Source organism: Protopterus annectens, chromosome 7.part0 (assembly GCF_019279795.1).
Source record: "Protopterus annectens isolate FY-2018-M chromosome 7.part0, PAN1.0, whole genome shotgun sequence".
In the NCBI taxonomy this organism is placed as follows: Eukaryota; Metazoa; Chordata; order Ceratodontiformes; family Protopteridae; genus Protopterus; species Protopterus annectens.
In genome coordinates, this window is record NC_056739.1 from 1206584881 (window position 1) to 1206611193 (window position 26313).

General features: G+C 43.1%; 1 protein-coding gene across 1 annotated transcript in view; it reads right to left on the reverse strand.

Annotated features, from left to right (window-relative positions):
* Positions 1–26313, reverse strand: part of IREB2 (iron responsive element binding protein 2) — a 2086845-nt gene that overhangs the window by 1892689 nt on the left and 167843 nt on the right. The window contains exon 2 of the mRNA XM_044077824.1: positions 12109–12198. Coding sequence (XP_043933759.1) covers positions 12109–12198 — 90 coding nt within the window. The remainder of the gene's footprint in view (positions 1–12108; positions 12199–26313) is intronic.

The following is a 26313-nucleotide window of genomic DNA, read 5'->3' on the forward strand; positions in this document are numbered from 1 at the left end:
GAGAGGTCGGGTCCGAAGTACCCGGAAGCACTCAAGGGATGGGACGGATCCGAGGTGCGCCGACCCATCGGATCCGACCCACCCCCGGATCCAAATCTGCCCGGTGCCGACAGCTCCGAACCCGTGGTATGGGTCGGAGAAGGAGCCAAGGGCGAAAAAGGGTCGAAGCCCCTCCCGGATGGGGGGGGGGCTAGGAGCACTCCCATTTGCATTTGGGCCTGGATGAATTTCCTCATCATCAGGTCCATATCCGCTTCACTCATAGAAAATGTTGACCTAGTGGAGGCCACCGAAGCGGACCTAGAGAGCCGCCTCGGAGACCTCCTGGAAGGGCTAGCCTCCTCCTCCTCGGGTCCAGGAGAGAACCGAGGGGAGTGGAGCCGAGGAGGAGGAAAGCTAGAAGGCACAGGGGAGGCCCGCTTAGATGGAGGAGCCGAACTGGAAGTTTCGGCTCTTAAGTGGTGCCTCTCCTATGCCTCTCCTTCTGTCTTTCCCTAGAGGATTCCTTCCTCCGGCAACTTAGAGGGAGGTTGAGTCCCAGCCGGAGGGAGAACTCACAGCAACAGGTTGCTGAGTGGAAGGGCAGAGGCGGCGGTATCTGGAGGTAAAAGACCCGCCAGCACCAACCGACCTCCGCTCCCTCAAAGCCGGGGTTGAACCCTGCACAAATGGTACAACCAGATGACAGGTGTTCAACCCCAAGATGATCTTGCGAGTGTGGCCATCTGCTGGGGACAGCTTATGGCCACACTGCACATTCGAGAACACAGCCTTATGGGCTTCAGACATCGCAACCCTAAGGCCTAACACAGAACACACACAAACAAACTACGCAAAACCCGAGAAAATTAAATAAAAGAGAGAGGAGAGAGGAAAGCCTAAACACACTCAACACTAACTATATCAAGAAAGAAAATAAAGATTTTTAAAACTTTTTTAGTCAAAAAATTAGTTCTTATCTTCACCAACGCCAGGAGCTCTGGAATTCCGTAGCTACTTGAAAAGCGGCAAACGAAATCTGAGGTCAGTCAGGGCTTGGCAAGGGGTTATGGGTAAGAGGGAGGAGCTAGGAGCTCGGAGCCTAAGCTTTTGAATTGCCGGCTCGGATCCGAGGTCGGATCTGATACCCACAGGTTGCAGATGAATGAAGTCTGCCTACTTCAGATCCCACATTTATATGTACCGAATTTCCTCAACTTATTAGTAAAATTATTTTTACTACTAGATTCAAATAGATTCTTGAAATTCATGTCCTTCCTGTATGTAAAACCCAAAGGACTATTTCTCAATATGTCTATGTCTGTGATGTCCTGAAATTTTGACCATTCTCTTGAGACCACTTTTTTAATAATACCAGAGTCACCATTATAGTCCAATATAAAGTTCTCATTTGTATTTTTGTTATTCCCTACTGAAGGTTCCTGAACTGAAAATGTGGGGTTGTGAACAACTTTCCCCAAAATTGGAGCAAATCTGTTCTCTCTACCCTCCTTGACTTCTTGTGTCATAATTTCAATAAGAGAAAGGGGGTAACCTCGATCAAGAAACATTTTACTAATTGTTTCACATTCCTTGTTAAAATTATCATTATCTGAGGTCATCCTACTTGCTCTCACAAGTTGCCCCTTAATCAAATTCTTTTTTTGAAAAAATGGGTGTCCACTTGTATAATGCAAATAAGAATTTGAAAAGGTGGATTTTCTATAAATTTTGGAAGAGAAATTTTGGTCTGTCATTTTATACAAACATCCAAGTAATGAAATTCGTTGTAACTTATTTCATAAGTGAAATCTAAAAAAGAGGTAGTTCCCTTCAGATATAATAAAAATTCTTGGAATTTTTCTTCACCTGCTTTCCAAAAAATGCAAATGTCATCTAAAAAACGCTTATAAAATGTCCAACATTCTTTGAATTCACTGTTTATAATGTAGGTGAATTCCCACCAGGATAAAATAATATTAGCATAAGTCGGGGCGCAATTAGCGCCCATAGCCACACCCTGGAGCTGTTTGTAAAATTCTCCCTCATAAAACATAAAATTGTTATGTAAAATAATATCCATTAAAGTGGTCGTGGCTAGAAATTCATTGGTAGAAAATTTACCAAAGGTATTGATGTATTGTTCTAACCAGTCTAAACCAGTGTCATGTGGAATACAACCAAAACGGTCGATAACATCTATGGTTATAAAAATTAAGTTGTCATCATACAGATCAGGTTGAATTTGTCTTAAAAAGTCCCATGAGTCTTTGAGAATAGTTGGTCCTTGCCAAGACAGTTCTTTTAATTTTTTATCTACAAAGATAGCCAATGAAGATGTAATGGAACCTTCTGATGCAACTATGAGACGAAGTGGGGGGTTAATGGTATTTTTGTGTACTTTGGGGATGCCAAAAACTGAAGGTACTCTAGGTTTAGAAGTGAATAAAAACTCAAATTCTTGTAAAGTAATAGTGCCTTCTAATAATAAGTCATTGAGCATACAAGAAATTCGTGAATTGGCTATATTAACTTGGTTAATAGAAACCAATTCGTATTTCACAGTATTTCCAAGTTCTTCTTTCATTTTGGATTCATAAATAATGGCATCCATAATAACCGTACCCCCTCCCTTATCCGGTTGCATTATCCTGACTAAATTATTCTTTTTAAGTGTGTCCAAAAGAACCTGTTCTTCCTTTGATAAATTTGAAGGCACTTTATGTTTAAATGTTTGTCTCCTGATTTCTATTTCCATGACTGCTTCAAGGTTTTTTAACTGTGGGTGAATGGGGGGGTTGAATATACTAGGTTTTTTTGGGATAGAATTATTGGGTGGTAACTGAGGATGATTTTGAAAGAATACTATTAAATTCTTTTTCCTAATAAACATTTTTAAATCAATGATGGCTCGAGAGATGTTAACCTTCCTCGAAGGAATGTATTTAAAGCCCTTAGAAAAAAGGCGAAAATGTTCTTTATTGATAGCAATAGAAATAGAAGTTATGTCCTTACCATAACGTTCCATGTGGAGTGTTCATCTCGCCTTTGTTCTTACACATGGGTTCGGAGCCGATCCTCGGCTCCGTGTCGGCCGCTTGCAAGCTCTGCATCGAGAAGAAGCTCGAGACAATCTAATACCCACAATCCCCCTCTGCCTTTACCTCAGATCTAGTTTGCAAGCAAACCAGTCTCTAGAGAGAGCACACTCATGCTTACCTCACATATGCACAGAACTAAGAGTCTATATATAAATATATATATAGACACATACACATATATACACGTTAACTATGTACACAACATCTGCAAAGCAGAAGCAGAATGCCCCAGGCCAGGCACCAAAATAAACGTTCTTCTTAAGGGCGGGAGGGTGGGAATGTAAGAACAAAGGCGAGATGAACACTCCACATGGAACGTTATGGTAAGGACATAACTTCTATATGTGATAGTGTTCAATCTCGCCGTTTGTTCTTACACATGGGTAGCGTCCCTAGCTCCTTGTTCCTGAGGAACTCACGGAAGGACGTTCTTGAGCACAGTGGAACCAAAGGTTGCCCTGTCCCTAGAAACCTTGTCTACCTTATAATGAGAAATGAATGTATGTGGCTTAGACCAAGTAGCCGCCGCACAAATAGCGTCTAGTGGTAGGCGGGCTGCATGAGCCAGAGATGTAGACACTGACCTTGTGGAATGTCCTTTGGGTTTGTGTAAAAGAGTTTGATTTGAAGAATCACAGACATAGATTATACAATCCGTTAACCACTTAGAAAGAGTTCTTTTGGTAACCACTAATCCTTTCCTGTTATCAGCAAAGGCCACAAAAAGTTGATCAGTTTTTCTGTGATCTTTTGTTCTATCCAAGTAAAACCTTAGTTGTCTGTGAACATCTAATTTGTGCAACATATACTCCATTTTGTTGGAGTGATTCTTGAAGAAGGTGGGTAATTCAATGGACTGATTAATATTGTTAATAGAACAAACTTTAGGGAGGAAGGATGAATTAGTTCGAAGATCAAATAAGGGTGCTTGATGGAGAGAGCTTGAAGTTCAGATACTCGCCTAGCGGATGTAATGGCTACCAAAAAGAGAGTCTTCCAGGACAAAAATTTTAATGGGCAAGAGGAGGCTGGTTCAAAGGGGGGCAACATTAATTTAGATAACAACAAGTTTAGACTCCAAGGTGACGTAGGAGATCTAACTGGTGGTCTAATATGAAAAGCCCCTTTTTAAAAAGGCTTTACAAAGTCTGTGGGCCATAACAGGAGCCCCACATTCTTCCACATGGAAATTTGAAATGGCAGCCAATTGAACCCTTAGTGTGGCAGGAGAAGCACCCTGATGGAACAAGTCCGTTAAAAACTCTAATATTTTATTCAAAGGAGCTATAAAAGGATCCACTTGCTGTGTATTCGCCCAGAATACAAATCGCTTCCATTTACTAGAATATGTTTTAGTAGTGGAAGCTTTATGAGAAGCCACCAATATATTCTGAACTGCCGGCGAAAGAAGATCAGACCTGTCTAAGTTGGGAATTGGAGCAACCAAGCTGCTAGATGGAGGGACAAGAGCGCGGAATGGGGAGCCCCTGACGAGTGAGTCAATAGATCTGGCTCTGGGTCCAGAATCCAGGGTCCCCGAATGCAGTGTGTCTTCAGGAAGGGAAACCAAATTTGACGAGGCCAGAATGGGGCAATGAGGATTATTGTCCTGTGTAGGTTTCTGGCTTTCTGGAGAAACGTTGATATCAGGGGAAATGGAGGAAATGCGTACAGGAGTCCCGGGGGCCAATCGTGAATCAGTGCGTCCCTGGGGACTTCCCTGGAGGGGTAATAGGGCAAAGTAGCTCCTGCATTTGGCGTTCATTGGAGGCATAAACAGATCACAGGAAGGCTGGCCCCACGTGAGAAAAATCCTTTTCGCCACTGACTGTTTCAGGGACCACTCGTGCGGTAACAGAATTGCTCTGCTCAGCCTGTCGGCTATGACGTTGGATGACCCCGAGATGTGCGTTGGTATTAGAATGCGCCCCGTGGACTCGGCCCATTGCCAGATTCACATGTCCTCTCTGCAAAGCTGATAGGACTTGGTTCCCTGCTTGTTTATGTACCAGACTACAGACATGTTGTCCGTCTGAACTGCAATAGTTCCCAGAGGAAGAAGGGGAGCAAAGTGTTGTAACGCTAGAAACACTGCCCTCAACTCTAGAACATTGATGTGCAGATTGTACTCCAAATTGGTCCATTAAGCCTTGGACTGTCTGTCCCTGATAGATGCCCCCACCCTATCAGGGAAGCGTCCGTGGTCACTGTAACTGTAGTGGGTAGCACAAATGGTCTCCCCTTGGAAAGGTTGCGTTTGAAGCCACCAGTTTTGGTGTGTTTTGGATGTGTTCGTTTTAAGAATCTTGTGTGTTAGAGGTAGTTGTTGGAGCGACCATTGTGCAAACAGTAGCCATTGTAGGACTCTCATGTGCAGCCTTCCCAAGGGTATTGCAATAAGAGAAGCTGACATGAGTCCCAAAACCTTCAGTACCAGTTTTGCTGGAGATTTCCTGGTCAAGTGAAGAAGGCGTATGTGTGTCTGAAGTGTTAGTATCCTTTCTGGAGGAAGTCTTAGAATTAACTGGCGTGTGTTTAATTCGCTCCTATGAACAAGATATTCTGTGATGGCTGAAGTAAGGATTTTCCGAAGTTTACGGAAATTCCTAGGTGAACACACAGTTGAAGAGTATAGTCTCTGGCCTGTAATAGTTGACGCTGGGTGGTGGCAGAAAGGAGCCAGTCGTCCAGATCACGGAAACACCTGGAATCCTTGGCGTCTCAAGTGAGGCGCTACCACTGCCATGCATTTGGTGAAGACCCTGGGGGCTGAGGTCAGACCAAAGGGCAGGGCTCGAAATTGAAAGTGACTGGCCCCAGCCGGGCGCAAATGATCTCTGGATGCCCTGGCCATTTTGATGTGGTAGTATGCATCCTCCAGATCTATTGAGCACATCCAGTCGCCCTTCTGTAAGAATGGAAGGATCGATTGAGCGTGACCATTCGAACTTTTCTTTCTTGACGAAGGTATTGAGGTCGCTTAGGTCCAGGATGGGCCTCCAGTCCCCTGTTTTCTTTGGAACTAAAAGAACCTTGAGTAAGTCCCGAATCCTTGCTGGTCCGCTGGGACTGGTTGGATGACTCTTTTTCTAGCAGCTTTGAAATTTCTATAGCTGCTGGCTCTCAGATGGGGCGGTACATCTGGGAGTCTTTTCTTTGGAATGGGATGGGATAGAAAGGGTATGTTGTAACCTCTGGTAACCACGCTTTTACCCACTTGTCTGTTGTTATATTTTGCCAGGCCTGAGGGTATAAAGCTAGCGACCCCGACTGCCTCCAGAGCAGGACAGTCGGCCTCCTCTCAGGAGTGCTGGAAAGGTTTACCAGGGAGTGTATCCCTGTCACCTTGGTGCTGCGGACCCCCTCTGCCGCCAGGGTGGCGTCTTCCACCTCTGCCCCCTCCTCTGCCTCTAGAAGGGCATCACCCTGTGTGCCTGGGAAAGATCCTTGGGGTTTTGAAACCACATTTTCCCACCACGTTGCCCTTTGGGGTACGGTCTGGTTGGGGTGGAAAAACGGACTCCGACAGCAGACAGAGTCTTTCCCTCCTGTTCACACCGGGTAAGGGTCTCCTTTACTTTGGGGCCAAAGAGAGTGGCACCGTCAAATGGGGCGTTAGTAAAGGAAGACTTGAAGGCTTCCAAATGAACATAAGCGCATCCAGGATTGTCTGCGAAGAGCAATCGCTGAAGCTGCTGCCCTACTCGAACCTTCTGCGTAAGAAATCAGCCTCATGGACGAGTTCACAATGGATGTAAGGGTATTAAGTTGCGCTGTCACTTTCTCTGAGACAGCAGCATCTGTAGTACCCTGGAGGGTATCTCCCAACTCTTTGACTAGATCCCTCTGTAGTCGTGTAAAATGGGTCAAATAGTTCAGGGATCGCATGGAAAAAGCCGCTGAACTAAAAATGCGCTTCCCGTACCTGTCCATAGTCCTAGAATCTTTATTAGGGGGATGGACAGATGAGGAAGATTCCGACATCTCCTTTTTTGTGGCAGCTGCCACCACCATAGCGTCCACTGGAACTCCTTTTGTTAAGTAGGTCTTGTCCTGAGGTGCAGTGATATATTTATTGGGTTTCCTTGGGACTGGTTCCACTGTGTCAGGAGCCTCCCACCTTGAGCAATAAGTTCCATTAATTCGAAGGGAGTGACCCAGGAGGAAGAAGGGCGAGCACCGAATGCCTTCAGCAAAACTGACTCATCCTCAGAAGGGGGAAGGGACTGCCAGTCACCTCTCTGTTTCAGGATCTCCAATATGTCCGAAAAGAGACATCTTCTGAAGGTGACTTAGGGGACCCTTCTGACTCATCTAAGTCAGTATCGGATGTCAAGGATTCTTGTGGAGAATCCAAGTGTCTCCTCTTACACAATCTTTTCCTAGGGACTTCTTCGTGGGAGCATCCGAAGAAGCCTCCGAGGAAGAGGGGCACCCTCCAGGGGTGGCTGAGACACTGGTGCTCAACGCTTGGATGTGGCCGTGGATGCAGAGGAGGATAACGGCCCTTTAAGGGAGGAGAGGTTGCTTCCACTGATGTGGTTGTCTGGGTAGACAACACCTTCCTCATTAGGTCGAGCCCCGGGTCCCGAATCGAAGAATCTCCGGTTCGAAGAAATGGGAAGAATCCCGAAACAGGCACGAAGGCATCGACCCGAGGACGGAGCCGCATCGATCCGCGCCGAGGCCCCGAGGGGAAGAGTCGGAACCGAAACGTCGGTTCGACTCTCGGCCCGGAACCAAGGACAGATCGTCGGCTCCGAGACTCCGGTATCGGGTCTGACGGAGTCGAGGTGAGAGGAACAGACCGAGAAAAGGACGGTTCTGGACCAGAGGGCTCCACAATCAGAAGATCAACCTCTTCCGGCTCCAAAGACTGGACAGGTCTCGGAGGAGGAATGGATGGAGACACTGGGAGGCCTTCAAGTTTCGACACCAACTGGGTGGAAACTGAAATAAGTTTGGACAGGGCCGAATGCTCCAATAACTTCTGCACCACACGATCCAGATCGACAGCGGAGGGTGTGGAAGAAGAACGGGTCGAAGGAACCGAAGAGCCGACCTCAATAAAGTCGGGAGGGAGCTCCATCACCGGTTCCAAGACTCGAGGCTCAGGAACCGACACCAGTTGAACACTCGGCCCCGAAGTCTGTGGAACCGGTGATCTAACTTTACTCGAAGAGCTCGGAGCCGATGACTTGGGCTCCGACGTCTTCGATTCCTTCGAGGATTTCGATGCCTGGTCAGAAGCATCCAGAGCCTCCTGAAAAGGTTTTAATAATCCTCTGTCCATGAGTTTCCTGCGCCTATCTGTCATGACCCTCCCACTAAAAGAGTGACAGATTGAACAGTCCTCTTGTAAGTGGAGAGGGCCAAGGCAGTAGACGCAGGAACTATGGTTGTCAGTCACTGACATTTTTTGGCCACACTGACAACGCTTAAAACCTGATTTCACTTTATCAGACATTTTACAAGTAAGATAAGAGTCAAGTCCAGTATAATAGTCAAATCCGGTGAAAAAAAGTCAACGGTACCGAGAATTCAACCTACTCAAACACACATACACTCAGTATATCAACTAATCCTTTCTGTTGTCTATGAGAACAAATTATCCAATAAAATATAACAAAAATAAGTTATATCTTAACTTAAGATGCTAGAGCTAGCTCCCAGCGATGCGAACGCAGCAGCGGCAAACTAGATCTGAGGTAAAGGCAGAGGGGGATTGTGGGTATTAGATTGTCTCGAGCTTCTTCTCGATGCAGAGCTTGCAAGCGGCCGACACGGGAACCCATGTGTAAGAACAAACGGCGAGATTGAACACTATCACATCGATAATTAAATATATTATAACCATCATATGAAAAAATGGTGTCATGGGAAATAATGAGGTCTTGTTGTACAATGGTGTCTACCAGTTCATTCTCCTTCCTTGGCCATAATGGTTGTAGTTGTAATGTACAAAGGGTCTGTTCCTTATTCTGTTGGATCGCCTGGGAAGAGGTTGAAATGGTTGATCTAAAGGGATTTCCTGTTCAGGCCTAATATTATTAGCTTCTGGTTGAACCATTTCATGAAACTCTTGACTGGTATTTGCTTGATCTATGTCATGTGTTTCAACCTGTTTGTATAACTGAAAGTGTCTGGGTTTGGGGTAAGAAACACCATCTTGATATTCTTGCAAGTCCCTCTCTAACTTCCCCTGTTTCCTGGAAATGTTTATGTTACAATTCTTATCTACCTGTGAAAAAATACTGAAATATTTAAAACCAGTCCTTAAATAAAGACAGGCAAAATTGTGATTTTCACAACCAAAGGGTTTATACCTTGTAGTTCAGCTTTACATACACATTAATATATTTTATAATTATTAGCATAATGTCTTTATGACATTATTTTGGACTATTGTTTTATGGAAGTTTTTAAACTGTTTTTAACTTATCTTTATTGTATTCTGGTTATTAAACATTGAGACTTTATTATGTTTTAAACCTTGATGGTTAGAATCCAATCAAACCAATTTTCAATTAGTTTATTAATTGCCTCTGGTATATAAGGCAGTGAGAAGCATAAGCTACTTCATTCTGATGAAGGAATACAAAAACGCTATATGCAACTACAAGCGTTTAATTGCTGTGTCTTGCTGTTGTCACGCTGTGGATTCTACATTAAACAACATCGATCCTCTCATTGGTGACTCGCAGTGAATTTTTTTGGTTTTCAACCTTTAAAGAGGGCAGTTGTAACCCAAGCCTTTGCATCTGACTTCCAAATAACAGAAGAGATGCCTTAATGACATGCTGTAGTGCCCGCAAACTTAAGCAGCAATACACTGGCAAAGGCTTCAACTTAAAATCACCTGAAACGTTACCCCCAAACAATAACATTAGCCTATCTTTTGCTGCCTTATGCCCTGCTGCACTTTTTTCCTCTTTTGAAATGTAGGCCCTTTCAGGTATTTTCTTCCAAAATAAGCCAGTCTCATCTACATTAAATATTTGGGCTGGCAAAATAACCTCCCACTTCAATAATTTTTTCCAACATTTCAGGAAAATCCCTTGCAGCACTTACATCTGCAATCACCACTTCACCTTGAGTTATAATATGTAAATTATCCCTCATTTTAAAGTGAAGGATCCATCTCCTACTCACAAAAAATTGTTCACCACACCCGCTTGTATGTGCTGCTCGCGCAGCTATTAAATCATTGAAAAGGCTTCAGGTCTTTTCTTGCACTAATGAAAGGCTAATGGGGATATTCCTCTGATTTTGTTCTTCGATCCAAATTAGCAATAGCCCTTCCATCTCAAGAATTAAACCACTGCATTGCTTTGTAATAATCATAGCTTTCGTTGGGGCATGGCCTTTCACATGATTCATTATTCTTGCTTTGTCTTTTAAAATCGTTACAATCGTTGACTGGCTATAGCCAAATGCCTTTCCAATGACAGATGGTGCTTCACCTCTCTTGCATCTCTACTTTGTCCACTTTATTTTCCAGGGTGATTGCTTTCCTTTTCTTTGGTACATCACCAGCACGTCCATCGGATTTACATTTTGGAGGCATGGGTCGAGACGTCACCAACACGGAAGTTCAGAGAAGTGTCCAGATGTAGTACAGTAGAGTACTAAAGTGGAGCTCCACAGGACACACACACAGTATAGTATTACAGTCTGCAGTCAGGCACTTGTCAGGTCTGACTGGTCAATACTACCGCTGTCTAAATTAACATTTCAATTCAGCTGATTCAGAGCAGTATTTTCCTGGCATTCCCTTGTTTTATACAAATAATAGTATGTAAAAATGCAATACAATACAGTACAGTAGAATGTTCAAAAAAATGTTAAACTTATCTCTTTGTAAGCCTCACTTCACATTTCTGTACTACAGGCAACACACACGAATGTTTTTCGCTATTTCCTGAACTTTCAGACCTCCTACAGTCACCTAGACCCTAGTGAGCCACAATATCATTTGCCCATTCTACTGTACAGTACAGTAACTGCTTCAATACTATATACTGTACAAGCCAGCAGTCTTGACCAATCAGATCACCAACACAGTGATCTTTTAACCTGTCAGATCTCCTGTTCTCCAAGAAGGTGGAAGCAACTGCTGAAGTTCGAGCAGCTTCACGAATGGTGAACATGGGGAGAAGGAAAGTAGAACAGAATTCTTTACTTTAAGTTAAGATAACTTTACACATTTTTATAGGGTTGTCTGCATGTCAGATGACCATAACCCGGGGACTGCCTGTAGACTAAAATCAAAGCAAGAAAGAAAATGGGAGATTACTGGAACAGGATGTTTAAGCTGTGTGATAGGGGGTCTATATCATAACATCAAAGTGTTGTAGCTTTGAATGTTACATCGAACCCAAAACCCGAAAGCTGAAAACCTCGAAGACTGAGAACAAAGATAAAAAAATCACTGTTCCAGTACAAAACACGAAACACACGAACACTACAAACTATTTCTAATGTGGGGGCTTTGCCCCCCCCCCCTACTTAAATATACCAACTATGAGATCACACCACAGTGGAGGAAATAGCAAAGCCATGGAAACGGCCCACCAAATTCTTTCCCTGGGAAAGAATTCGATGTTCCGCGTCTTCGATATTTTCAGTCTTCGATCTTTCAAGTTCGAGGTTTTGGTATTCAAACATTTCAGCGTTCGATGTTTAGATATACACCCGTGACAGGTAGAAAACAACAGTACTGAAAAAGGTACAAGAAAGAAAGTTAAACAATTACACAAGTACAATGCAGCTGAACAGTGATTGGAACACATGGTAGGAATGAATATACAAAACTTTTTCATTAAGCTGTCTTCTTATAGTCACACTTAATGCCCTTCATTGTAGGCATCTTCATGCAAGGTCCAACACATCCCACATTTCTAGTATACTGTCTGTGATTTAAAAGCCTCAAAATAATACAGTACTCTTAAAATAATTTCTTACTTAAGCCAACATGTCTATCTTGAAATAAAATAATTTCTCACTTATGCCAACATGTCTATCTTACCATATTTAGGCTCTCCAAGTTTTGAGACATTGAAGAACTTCTGATGACTCTTTTCAGGAAGTGGTTCAATTATGTGCTGGAAGGGATGGCCTGCAAAAGAAGAACCAGAAACACACTCTTATTTTTAAATCAGTACTATCTAAGTTGAACCTGAAATGCACTCTTATCTTTAAATCACTATTATCTAAGTTAACAATAACTTATTAAAACCAGAAATGTCACTCAGACAAAGTTATTTAAAAAGAGCAGACAGGTCATGTCATGGCTCTTGTATAGAGAGTGAGATGAGCTATAGTACTGAACATATAACTTGTTTTCTATGTGGGTGGGAGAGGCCATAAGGGCATATTAGTGATCTGACCCAGAAAAATTAACAATAAAGACTGATAAAGATATATGTACGTATGAGGAAATCAGGAACTGTTGTCACTACTTGCATCTATAAGAGATGACTGGTGTACAAACAAATATTTGTGAAAACATGCAGTTTTCCAAGGAAGACAATGCTCTTAGAAGCAATGATTTTTTTTTATTATTTTATTATGTATCTCAAAAAAAAAATAAGAGAAATCTCTAACAATATCCAGCCAACATCATACTTAAACCAGTTTTAACACACATTCACTTGGAATGACTGAATTTAAGCTTAACATGTTTAAAAAGAAGAATCTTGTACAACAGTGACCTATCTACATATTAATATTAACATTTTATCAAACAGTCCTTACATTCTGGTTACCTTCCAAACTAACAGACATCACTAATTCCACACACCACTTGCATATACCTAGTAATTTCAAAAGTATGCAATCATAATCAACTGCGTCATCAATGGATAATACAACCCATTCACTTAAACCAAGTCACCTTATCCCAGTTTACAAGCAGTGTACCATCCTGCCTGCTACCGTCAAACAACCCAATGCCGGAGCGCCTTTTACCTAACTAGTTATCTGAAAACTCAAATTTCTCAGGTTAACAGTAAAGTTTGCAATCAAACTGTATATCATTCACCTGAAGCGTTCTGGTCTTTTTCTCATTAAAATGTACTGATCACTTTCAGAAGCATGTTTGTTTTACAATTACTTTCATTTCCAATTATATTACTCATTTTACAGTTGCAAATTGTTTGCAAGAAATTAAGTTAACAGAGTGCTGCTTGATTTTTTTTAGTGACACTATCTGCTCAGTGTTTTTAAAACCCACTCACAAAATGATGTCATGACAGGTTACATATGAATGCAATGCATTATGGGTAACAAGAGACAAGTTACTTATTTAGAGGAGGAGATGCATATTTACATTTTGGTTAATACTATATAATCACTGTTAATTTTCAATGCAAGGTGTTTCACCTGCAAGAAATAGTTGACAAACTGACCTTACTGGAAGAAACTACAACTGATGCATTAACATTGAAAATGCAATGATCTGCACATTACTTTTGGAAGTGAGGAATTGAGGGTTTGGTCTTTTAGGATGTCATGACATGCATTTTCATCTCTGATTAAAAAAAAAATCTAGGGGTCCATCCTTACTAACAAAATAAAATAAAAAAACTGTATATTTTCTGTTTCAGAAACTGAATAATTTTGTTCTGTATACAGTAAGGTTATAATCCAACGTTAAAGGTTTGTCACCTGTACCTACCTGAGAACATGACCAATATACTTTAACAGAAATCTCAAACAACTATAATTAACAATGGAAGCTTTTCTATAGCTCTCTCACCTGCCAAGTTTAAGTAAAACCTCATTAACCTTTATACTCAAGTGAAAATAAAACTGTACAGCTTCCTGAAAAGTGAAATATTCTCATGCAAAATAAGAAAAAGGATGATTCTACTACACTAGAAAATACAGATGTGCAAATTAACTTACCATAAAATGTTTGAATAGATCGCTATTGGAAGCTATAAACTACATAGGATGTATCCTACCAATGGCATCTAATATCTAGCCAGTCGGCAAAGCCCAGGGGCAGTTTCCTCATGCACTATATGTCAGTCTTTGCATAAAAATGCCAAAAGAGAAAAAAATGGGGGGGGTCCCTAAATGAAAGACCAACACTGGTAAAGACTTTTTGGTAGAATCTAGAACAGAAGCCGACAATAAAAAAGGAAAAATTAGTAGAGCATATAAAATATTGCATGACAACTATAAGAATCAATCAGAGGAGGTTAGAAAGGATTGGGAAGAGAAACTGGATAAACAATTCACAAAGAAACAATGGGAGGATATAAGTATGCCTCCCAAATATGCAATAAAATCTAGAAGATTTAGGATTTTTGCCTGGAAATGTTTGCATAGATGCTTCTACACCCCAAGCAGACTCCAGAGAATTATTCCTCAGGTAGACAGCAAATGTTGGTGGTGTGACGTGGAAGAAAGAGATAACTGATAACATTTTCTGGGAGCGTGGTGAGTTGGCAGACTAAGGTTTCCCTGTGAGATGCACTGTCAGAGATGCTGGGTGGGCAGATTGGTCTGATGAGGGAGATGATTTTTTTTGAGCTACGATACAGAATCGGAATTGCTTAGACATGGTAAGGCCATGCTGTGTCTAATGATGGTGGCTGCCAAGAACGCAATTACTAGAAAATGGAAATCAAAATCTAAACCAACTATACTAGAAGCAGTGAATATAGTAACAGAGAAAACAACTGGAACTGAGATCTTTAGAAAAGGGTAGGAGCAAACCACATAAGAAATAAAATGGGAACTGGGAGAACAATACATACAAGGGAGGAATGAGGTTTAAAAGGTGGCAAGACTTAAATGAGCTATGTAATGTTTGACTGAAAAAGATTGGGTAGATTACGAGTGATGTACAATGTTTGCAACTGTGTGTGTGTCAGTATGGTTTGTGATATACAATACCTGCAACTAGGTATGGTTTGTTTTCATTTATATAAACAAATGACTGCCTGTGTAGTAAGTGATGGTTTAATAAAGATGTTTCTTGTGTAAAAAAAAAATAGGCAGGAACTGAATAATTTATCCAATGTTGCTTAGTTTATATGATATATAGCAATATATGTGAAATATAATAAGAAGTTATGTACCTACCCATAACGTTCCATGTTAGTTGTCTTCTTCTCGCCTTCTTTCTTGCTGGATGGGTTCGGAGCTGATCCTTGGCTCCGACTCGGCCTATACTATATTTTTTACAGGCTCGAGGCAGCCCTATATCCCACAATACCATGCGCTAACTCCCCAGATCTCGTTTGGCACCTAACACATAGCATAGAATTTTTTGTTACCAACAAAAAAACAATGTGTGTATATATATATATATATATATATATATATATATATATATATATATATATATATATATATATATATATAAATATAAACAGTCTCCCTGGCAATAGTAGTCATGATATGGGAACCCTGCAAAAAGGGGCAACATCATGAAATAGAAGGATCTCAGAACCTTCAAGTCTGTCTTGGCTAAGGGGCAGGAGGGAGGGACGCAAGAAAGAAGGCGAGAAGAAGACAACTAACATGGAACGTTATGGTAGGTACATAACTTCTTAATGTTAAGTTGTCATTCTCGCCTTCATTCTTGCTGGATGGGACAGCGTCCCTAGCACCTTGGTCCTGGGTGACTCAACGGAACAGACTCCTGAGTACAGTGCAACCAAAGTCAGCTCTATTTCTGGAGGCTATATCCAGTTTGTAATGGGTAATAAAGTTATGTTGAGAAGCCCAAGTAACTGCTGCACAAATGGCATCGAAAGGTAACCTTGCTTGAAAGGCTGTTGAAGTCAATAGCGCCCTGGATGAATGAGCCTTAGGTTTTGAAGGAAGTTGTTTATGTCTCAACTCGTAGACAAAGGTAATGATGGAAGCTAACCATCTGGAAAGGGTTACCTTTGAAACTGGAAGTCCTTTCCTCCCGTCAGCATAAGAAAGGAAGAGTTGTTCTGACTTCCTGAATTGTTTTGTTCTGTCTAGATAATACCGCAATTGGCGATGAACATCCAAGGAATGTAGTTTCTGTTCAGCCTGGTTTGAATAATTTGGGAAGAAAACTGGCAAGTGAATAGTGTGATTCAGATTTGATTCAGAAGAAACTTTAGGTAGAAAGGAAGGGTTTGTTCTGAGAGCTACTCTGTCTTTATGAAAGACCAAATAAGGGGAACGGGTGGACAAGGCTTGAAGCTCCGACACTCTGCTGGCAGAAGTTATAGCCACTAGAAACAGAGTCTTCCAAGAGAGGAGCTTGAGAGAACAAGAAGCTGCAGGCTCAAAGGGAGGAAGAATTAGTGAAGATAACACTAAATTCAGGTCCCATTGTGGAGGAGGATCCTTAATGAGAGGTCTGAGTAAGAAAATGCCCTTGAGGAAGGCTTTGCAGAGTTTATGAGACATAATACTGGTTTCCGAAAGTCCTACATGGAAATTGGCAATGGCCGCTAGTTGAACTCTGATAGTGGCTGCCGATGAACCTGCATGAAAAAGCTCTGCCAGAAAATCAAGAACTTTGTGAATTGGAGCATTAAAAGGGTCTAAGGACCTAGCTTGTGCCCAAATGGAAAAACGCTTCCATTTGCTCGCATAAGTCTTCCTGGTATTAGACTTATGGGAGGCAAGAATAATGTCACGGACAGGAAGAGAAATGAGGGGAAGCCTGGCTATGGTTGGAAGTGAAGCAACCAAGCTGTGAGGTTGAGGGACTGAAGAGACAGGTGCAGCTTGCCCGTCAGATGGGTCAAAAGATCTGGAAATGGTTCCAGATACCAGGGCTGTTCCCGAAGGTATCGGTGCAGGAACGGAAACCATACTTGTCGAGGCCAGTAAGGAGCAATGAGGATCATTTTGGATCTCAATGCGGTTGCTTTCTGAATTAACTTTGGAATCAACGGAAAAGGGGGAAAAGCGTATAGAAGACCCCGAGGCCAATCGTGGACTAGAGCATCTCTGGGGGGGGTGGCCTGGTAGGGGGAAGAGAGTGAAGTAGTTGAGGCACTTGCTGTTTTGAGGTGTTGCAAAAAGGTCGCAGCAAGGCTGGCCCCACTTCTGGAAAATTCTCTCTAGTACCGCTTGATTTAGAGACCACTCGTGAGGCATGAGAATTGTTCTGCTCAATCTGTCCGCTATGACGTTGGATCTCCCAGGGATGTGCGTTGCTATCAGAAACCGTTGAGAGGAGATCGCCCACTGCCAAAGTCGGAGTGCTTCTCGACATAGGGGGTAGGATTTTGTTCCGCCCTGCTTGTTTATGTACCACACTACGGACATATTGTCCGTTTGAACTGCTATAGTGCCCGTGGGAAGAGAGTCCTGAAGGGCTCGCAACGATAAAACCACTGCTCTCATCTCTAGGACATTTATGTGCAGGTGGCATTCTAATTGTTGCCACATGCCCTGGACAGTCCTGCCCTGATAATGCCCCCCCACCCGATCAGGGAGGCATCCGTTGTCACCGTGGCAATTGGAGGGGGAATAACAAAGGGTCTGCCCTGAAGAAGTTGAGGAGAGACTATCCACCAGGCGAGGTGTTTCTTGCAAGTCAGGGTTATCAATATGTTGTGTGTCATAGGAAGTTGTTGGTAGGACCACTGAGAGAAAAGCATCCACTGAAGAATTCTCATATGGAAGCAGGCTAAGGGAAGAAGGGGAATCGCCACTGCCATGAGGCCCGATGTTTTCAGTACTAACTTGGCTTGAACTTTGTTGGACTGAATCAGAAGGTGGACATTCTGCCATATATCTATCACTCTCTGAGGTGTTAAAGTTGCAGACATTTCTGTGGTGTTTAACACGGCGCCTATGAAGTTTATACATTGACAAGGTGACAAGAAGGATTTTGCAAAATGTATGGAAATACCTAACCTGTTGCAAATGTGAATGGTGTAATCCCTGGTTATGATAAGATGCTGCTTGGTGGTAGTGGTGATGAGCCAGTCGTCCAAATATGGAAACATCTGGAATCCTTTTCGTCTCAGGTGAGCCGTGACCACTGCCAAACATTTGGTGAACACCCGGGGGGCTGTGGTGAGACCAAAGGGCAGGGCCCTGAATTGGTAATGACTGGCTCCCAGCCGAAAGCGGAGAAACCTCCTGGAGTGCCTGTTTATCTTTATGTGATAGTATGCGTCCTGCAGGTCTAACGAGCACATCCAGTTGTCTCTGCCCAAAAAGGGCAGAATGGACTGCAGCGTTACCATCCGAAATTTTGTCTTCTGTACAGATTTGTTCAGTCTGCTGAGATCCAAAATGGTTCTCCAGTCTCCTGTCTTTTTTGGTACCAAAAAGAACCTGGAGTAGATTCCGGATCCTAGCTGGTCTGCTGGGACAGCCTGGATGACTCTTTTTTTTTTTTTTTTTTAACAGCTTTTCTATTTCCAGCTGTGCCGGACCCCTTTGTCTGGGTGGTACGTCTGGGAGGGGTCTTGGCAATTGGTTTGGAGGGTAAATGAAGGGGATTTTGTAACCCTCTGATATAATCAACTGTACCCATTTGTCTTGAGAGAGGGATTGCCAGGCTTCAGGGTACAGAGATAATCTTCCCCCGACTGCCTCCATTTTACTGACCTGAGCCGGCAAAAACAGGCAACCTCGCAGCGAAGTGGCAAACGAGATCTGGGGAGTTAACGCATGGCATTGTGGGATATAGGGCTGCCTCGAGCCGGTAGAAAATAGCTCTCAAGCTATAGTATAGGCCGAGCCGGAGCCGAGGATCAGCTCCGAACCCATCCAGCAAGAATGAAGGCGAGAATGACAACTTAACATTGCTTGTTATGTTAATCATAGCGTGATTACTTTTACATGAATGGAAATTGACCTATGTCACAGGTGATACTTCAATAAAGGTGTTTGAAAAAAATAAATAAATAAACTTCTTTATCTGATGCCATTTTCATTCTTCCTCGACCTGTGGGACAGAGTCCCCAGCTACAACCTTGGTTGGCCTTCACGGAAGGATATTCCAGAGCACTGCAGTACCAAAAAGCAGCTTTATTTCTGGACACAGTGTCCAGTTTGTAGTGGGAAATGAAGGTGTCAGAATTAGACCACGAGGCAGCTAAACAAATATCAATTGAAACTTTAGCTCAAAAAGCTTGGGAAGTTGCCATAGATCTAGTAGAGTGAGCTTTGACTCTGAGGTAGAGGAACACCCTTGGATTCACAAACAAACTAAATGCAATCCCTTAACCATTCAACTAAGAAGGTCTTGGCAACTGGTTTACCCTTTTTTGAATCCAATATGACAAGCTGGTCAGATTTCCTGAAAAATTTAGTTCTGTGTAGACAAAAATGTAACTGTGAATATCCAGCTGATGGAGAGCATATTCTCCCTTGTTTAGGAAAAGAGGAATAAATACCGGTAAGTAAACAGATTGGTTTATATTGTTCTCAGTCACAACTTTGGGAAGAAAAGCTGGATTAGTCCGTAATGTCACTCTGTCCCTGTGAAAAATTAAGTACGGGTATTTAGAGGACAGAGCTTGCAGTTCAGACACTCTTCTTGCAGAAGAAGTGAAGGCCACCAGAAAAACTGTCTTCCAGGATAAGAATTTCAAATCCTGGCGGAGGGTTCAAAGGGAGGAAGAAAGTACAGTTGTGTACACTTACCATAAATGTAGATGTTGGAGTGTATTCACTGTTGCAGTCATTACATTTGGGTAAACGTGCTGGTAGGTTGCCCTCAGTCGGCCTGAATTCCAAAGTCCTGGGTCCTGCGTCGGCTGCTGTCACCCCTTCCCAGACGTCAGGGGTATAAAAGAAGCAGCCAACGCCATTTTCTTTAGTTTTTCTTGCCCCAGATGTCAGGTGCCCCCTAAAAGGGCAGCTTTTATATTATTATATATATATATATATATATATATATATATATATATATATATATATACACACACACACACACACACACACAGAGATATATATATACATATAAATACATGCACCAATATAAACTTTACCTTCATCTACAAGCAAACACACCACATAGGTTGTATAAATTAGAGAAGGAAAGATAGGTTCCATCAGAAGAAAGGGGGATGGCGGGTGGGTGACTTGGACTGCAACAGTGAATACACTAAGTGTACACAACTGTACTATGTTCTTCGTGTTTCACTGCTGCAGTCATTACATTTGGGCAGAGTCCCAAAGCTATGGTTGGGAGGCTGGAGCTAAACAGCATTAGGAGCGGCTATGAGGCCCTGCAGAACTGCAGTGGCAAAGCCTGCCCTGGATTTAGAGTAGAGTGGCAGATGATAGTGCTTTGTAAAGGTGTGCACTGAACTCCAAGTAGCAGCCTCTAAAATGTCCTTAGTTGGTACTCCCCTGAGAAAGGCTGCTGAAGTGGCCGCAGCTCTGGCTGAATGTGGCCTAATGCCCTTAGGCACTGGCTTGCCATGGTGTAAATAGCAGAAATGAATGCAGTGGCCTATCCACTTTGAAATAGTCTGCTTTGAGATAGCCTTTCCTTGTGATCCTGCACCATATGTCACTAGTAATTGCTCTGTCTTTCTGAAAACTTTGGTTCTGTCCAAGTAGAATCTAAGCTGTCTGTGTACGTCCAAAGAATGCAGAATTCTCTCCCCCATGTTCTGTGGATTTGGATAAAAAGTTGGCAGATGACTAGTTTGGTTAAGAGCCACACTGGACACCACCTTAGGCATAAATGTTGGGTTTCTCCTCAGAGAGACCCTGCCTGGATAAAACATGATAAAAGGTTCCACAGCCATGAGTGCCTGTAGCTCTGAAACACGTCTTGCAGAAGTTATTTCTAGGAGCAGAGCTGTTTTCCAAGATAAAATTTTTATATCAGCAGTAGCAACTGGCTCAAAAGGAGGCAGGGTGAGTTTTTCCAAGACATAGATGAGGTCCCATGCAGGCATTGGTGATCTCCTTGAAGGCCTTAAATTTTTGGCTCCTCTGAGGTACTGCTTTAATAAGGGATGAGAAAAGATTGGTGGCTCTGTATTGTAATGAGCCAAAATGGTACAGGCATGAATTTTAATAGATGAAAAAGATAGTCCTTTGTCCAGCATCTCAGTTAAGTATTGCAAAATTTGAGGAATATTTGGCACAGCTGTATCAGTTCCTTGTGCCTGGTTCCAAGCACAGAATCTCTTCCATTTTCCAGCATAAGATTTTCTAGTACTAGGCCTTCTGGCTTCCAAAATGACATCCATCACAGCTTTACTGAGAGGTGTATTTTGTATAACTACATTATCCGCCATGCTGCCAGGTTTAAAGTCCTGAGGTGGCTGTGTAGGATCTGATTGTTTTGCTGGACAGTAGATGAGGTATTTGAGGGAAGGTCCAAGCTGGGCACCGAGACAAGTTCCTTAGGACTGGATACCAGTACTGGCGGGGCCAGTCTGGGGCAATCAGTATCATCTTTGGCTTCTCCTGTCTGACCTTTAGGAGTACCTTGGGGAGGGAAGGCAGTGGGGGAAAGGTATATACTGACAGGTTTTTCCAGCTGAAAGATGGGGCGTCCACTTTCCATGCTTGTCTGTGATGAGTCCTTGTGCAGAATCTTTTTAGTGGGTAGTTGTGAGGGGAGGCAAATAGATCTATGTCCGGGCATCCCCATTTCCTTGTTATCATGCTGAAGACTTGTGGATCCAGCTGCCACTCATAGGGATCCATGAGGTTTCTGCTTAGTTCATCTGCCAGAGTATTTTCCCTTCCTGGCAGGAATTGTGCCTGCAGATGTACTTGGTAAGTCAATGCTGTGTCCCACAAAGTCATGGCTAGTCTGCAAAGGGAGTAAGAATGTGTGTCCCCCTGCTTGTTTATATACCACACGACCTTGGTGTTGTCTGTCTTTATCAGTAGTTGTCCCGGATGAAGTAGATCCTTGAAGGCTGCCAGGGTATTTTGAACAGCTAGCATCTCTTTTTTATTGATATGCAAATGCATTTGGTTTGAGGACCATGTGCCCTGAATGCATCTTCCTGCCACGGGGGCCCCCCAGGCATAATCTGATGCATCCTTTGTTAGTGTCTGCGTGGCTGGGGGTAATGTGAATGGCTGTCCCTTGTTTTGGTGACAAGCCTTTGCCCACCATCGAAACTCCTGTTGCAGGCAGGGAATGAGAGTAATCATTGTTTCCAGGCTGTGGCAATGTTGAGTTCAAACACTTTTTAGGTACCACTGAAGTTTCCTCATATGCAGTCTTGCATATGGAATTAGTAGGATGCAGGATGCCATGAAGACCAAAGCCTGCAGAATTTTTCTTGCAGATAACTGGGCCTTTGTTGCCAACATTTGGAATAGGGAGTCAGTTGCCTTTGTTTGTCTGGCGTGAGGTAAGCCATCTGGGCAGTTGTATTTAAGCTTGCACCCAGGAATATTATCTCTTGCGAGGGTACTAGTTTTGATTTCTTTTCATTGACTGTGTTCCCTAGGCATGTTAGAAGTCTTTTCACAAATGCCAGATGCTGTAGAAGAATGTCCTTGTTCTCTGCTTGAATTAGACAGTCGTCCAAGTAAGGATATATTTGTATTCCTCTCTGTCTGCGGAATGCAATTACTGATGCCAGGCACTTTGTAAAGACCCTGGGCGCAGCAGATAAGCCAAAGGGCAGTGCAGAGAATTGGTAATGCATTGAGCCAGCCTTGAATCTGAGGTATCTTCTGCATAATTGTCCGATTGGGACATGCAGGTATGCCTCTTTTAGGTATAAAGTCACAAGCCAAGCGTTCTTGCCCAGCATGGGCAGAAGCTGCTGCAAAGTCAACATCTTGAATTTTGGTATATCCAGGAATGTGTTCAGAATAGATAGGTCCAGTATTGGTCTCCAGGCCTTGTCCTTTCTGGGTACCAAGAACAGTCTTGAGTAAAATCCTTGTCCCTGCTCTTGCTCTGGTACTTGTTGAATGGTCCCCATGTCCATGAGGGATGAGACTTGTTTCTGTGCCTCTGCCCATAGATTTTTTGGCAAATCTGGCCAGCCGTTTGCCTTTGGCAGAGTATGGAAATGGAACTTGTAGCCTTGTAACACGATATTAAGAACCCACTTGTCTTGGGTTATAATGTGTCAATTTTGAGAAAAAAGTGCTAATTTTCCCCCTAAGGGTGCTGCCAGGAGATAAGTGCTTGGTGCAAGCAGGGGGAAGTCACTGGGACTGTTTCCTGTATGGTTGTGATTTATCTTCTCCAACTTTGGAGGTAGAAGCACCCCATTGCTTTGACCAGTATGAACCTTGCGCCTGGGATCTGCCTCTTGGGCATCTGGATCTGCCCCTTTGAGGTCTGTCTGACACTGGAAAGGACCAATTTTTTGTAGGCTAGTGTCTACTAAACCTAGGTGGCTGCACTTGTAAAAAATCTTTGACAGTTTCCATAGATTTAGCTTTGTCCTCCATTTTCTTTAACACCTCTTCTGCCTTAACACCAAACAATGCATCATGCTGTAAAGGTGCATCTAATAATTTTACTTTGACATGATCAGGCAGATTTTGTTCCTTTAACCAAGCATGCCTTCTAATTACAGAACCCATAACTGCGGCCCTGCAGGAGGCCTCCAAAGAATCAAAACCACATTGCAAAGTATGCTTTCCAACTTGTTCAGCTGCATGCAATAAATCCTGCATTTCCTTGTTTTCTGCACATTCAGAGTTTAACAACATTTTATGTTTAAGCAATGCCATGACATGTTGCTGATATTTGAGCATATGAAACTGACAGTTTAAGGCCCTTATAGCCAAGGTAGCAGACGTGTAAACCTTTTTTCCCCATCTATCCAGTGCCCTAGAATCTCTGTCATAAGTGGTAGGTTTTTCTGCAGCAGAAGCCTCAACTCCTTTGGGACCCTGTGAAATAGTTTCTGGGTCTACAGCAGGTTTTTTAAATAGGAATTTATGAGAGTCAGGAACCCTGTAATATCTGTCATGCTTAACAGGAGCTGGAGGTAAGGAGTAAGGGTTAAGATTAGACTCCGAAAACACATCATCTACAATGTCTAACACTGGTAGAATGGCTAGTGGCCTGTGTTGATGTAGTAAAAGGAAATCCCTGAGCCTCTTTTTAGATTCTGAAAAATCTTGGCTCTCCCAGTGGAAATGCTCCCTCATGGTATGCAAGGTTTCCCCAAAAGAATAGTCCTCTGGAGGAGAAGCTGAAGGTACAGATTCTTCAGCATCAGAATCCTCATAGGGGGGAAGAGAATATTCCTGATCAGAAGAGGAATCAGAAGAAATGGAAACCCGATCTGAAGATTCATAGTCAGTCTCTTGCCTAGGCCTCTTAGGAGGGGGATGGGAACCCCTGATCAAGGTAATCAAGTCTTCGGCCATTTTGAGCATCTGTTTTTTGGGCATAGAGGCCTGTCCACGTGACTCTTGAGTTTGTTTCTTTGCTTTAGAAGGTGCTTTAGTCTTTGCCTTTGAAGCTGAAGTCAGTTTAATGTAAAGATGTTTAGGTCTGAATACACCCTCAGAAGTCGGTGCCTGCTCAGCGGCTCCGGACCCATATGAAGGAATAGTATCCGAGGCTCCAATGAGTTTCCAGAGGCATGGCTGACTCCACGTGGGAGTCGGTAGCAGCCTGCAAGTAGCAGGTGTCAGGGGCTGCAAAAGCACCTCACTGAGAACCGGCGAACGGCTTAGGGGAAGCTTCGTCGTCAGTTTTGGGCCTCGGTTGTCTATCTCTTTCCCTTTCTTTGTGTTTTTTGTGAACTCCGGTAGTTGGATGGCTATCTGATGACATTTCTGGATAATTAAACTGGCATCCAAAATAGTTTAAAACAAAATCATACAGATGCTTAATAGTGCGTTGGTTAAATCTAGCACAAAATCGACAACCAGAAATGTTGTGATCAGGGCCTAGGCAAGGAATACAGTAAGAATGAAAGTCCTTATGAGGTATTTGCTTTCCACAAGAAATAAAATTTACTTTTTCTGACATCGGTCTGGAGCAAGAAAAAAGGTTTCCTCAACAGGGTACTTAGCTTTATTGAAGACTTCGGATCTGAAACGCAAACACGAAAATCTCAGGAGTCGGCCGACCGGCACTTGCAAACTGCTTCTGCTTTGGGCACCGCACGGCAAGAAAGACTAAAGAAAATGGCATCGCTGCTTCTTTTATACCCCTGACGACCTGATGTCAGGGAAGGTGCGACAGCAGCCGCCGCAGGACCCAGGACTTTGGAATTCAGGCCGACTGAGGGCAACCTGCCAGCAGGATTACCCAAATGTAATGACTGCAACAGTGAAACACTAAGAACATCCAGAGCCTGTAAAAATCATAGTCAGATTCTAAGGAGGTGCTGGATCTTTGATAGGAGGGCAAAGAAGGAAAGTCCCTCTTAGAAAAGCCTTGCTCAACTTTGATGCAGCCAAAAATGATGCAATTTTTCCACATATGAAAATTCAAAATGGCTGCCAATTGTACTTTGACAGTGGAATGACTAGCCCCCTCATAGAAAATATAAGCAAGAAAATATAGGACTGCTGGCACAGGAGCAATAAAAGGATCTAATTTCTACTGTTTAGCCCAAATAGAAAATCCATTTCCTCTTGTAAATTCTTCTAGTCAAAGATTTGTGGGAGGAGATCAGAATGTTTCAGACTGGGGATGAAAGCCTGGCAGATCTAGCAGTCATTGGAATTAGAGAAACCATTTAGTTAGTTTCAGACCTGAAAGATCAGGACAAATTTGCCCTGATGGATGGGATAGTATATCTGGACGAGGTTTGAGCACCCACAGAGGGCAAATCAGAAGAGACCAAAATAAGGTCAACCAGATTTGCCGAGGCCAAAAGGGGGCCTCCATTTTCAATCTTAACACTTTCTGAAGAAACTTGAGGATCAAGGGTAGAGAAAGAAAGGCATAAAGTAAGCCAGGAGGCCAAGCATAGACCATAGCATCCCTGGTTGACTGTCCCTGAGGGGGGATCAAGATGAAGAACCTGCTGCACTTCTTGTTGTGGGAGGATGCAGAGAGAATGCAGGAAGGATGACCCCATTAGTAGACTATCGTGTTTGCTGCTGACTGATTAAGGGATCACTCATGAGGCAGCAGTAAGACTCTGCTGAGCCTGTCTGCCCAAATGTTGCACTCCTCTGGAATGTGCATTGCAATCATCAAGCAGTTGGTAGAGATAGCCCACTGCCACACTCTCATTGCTTCTCGGCACAGAGGATGTGGTTCCTCCTTGTTTGTTGATGTACCAGACCACTGACATACTGTCTGTTTGCATCACAATATCCCTGGAGGAAGGAAGCTGTGAAATGC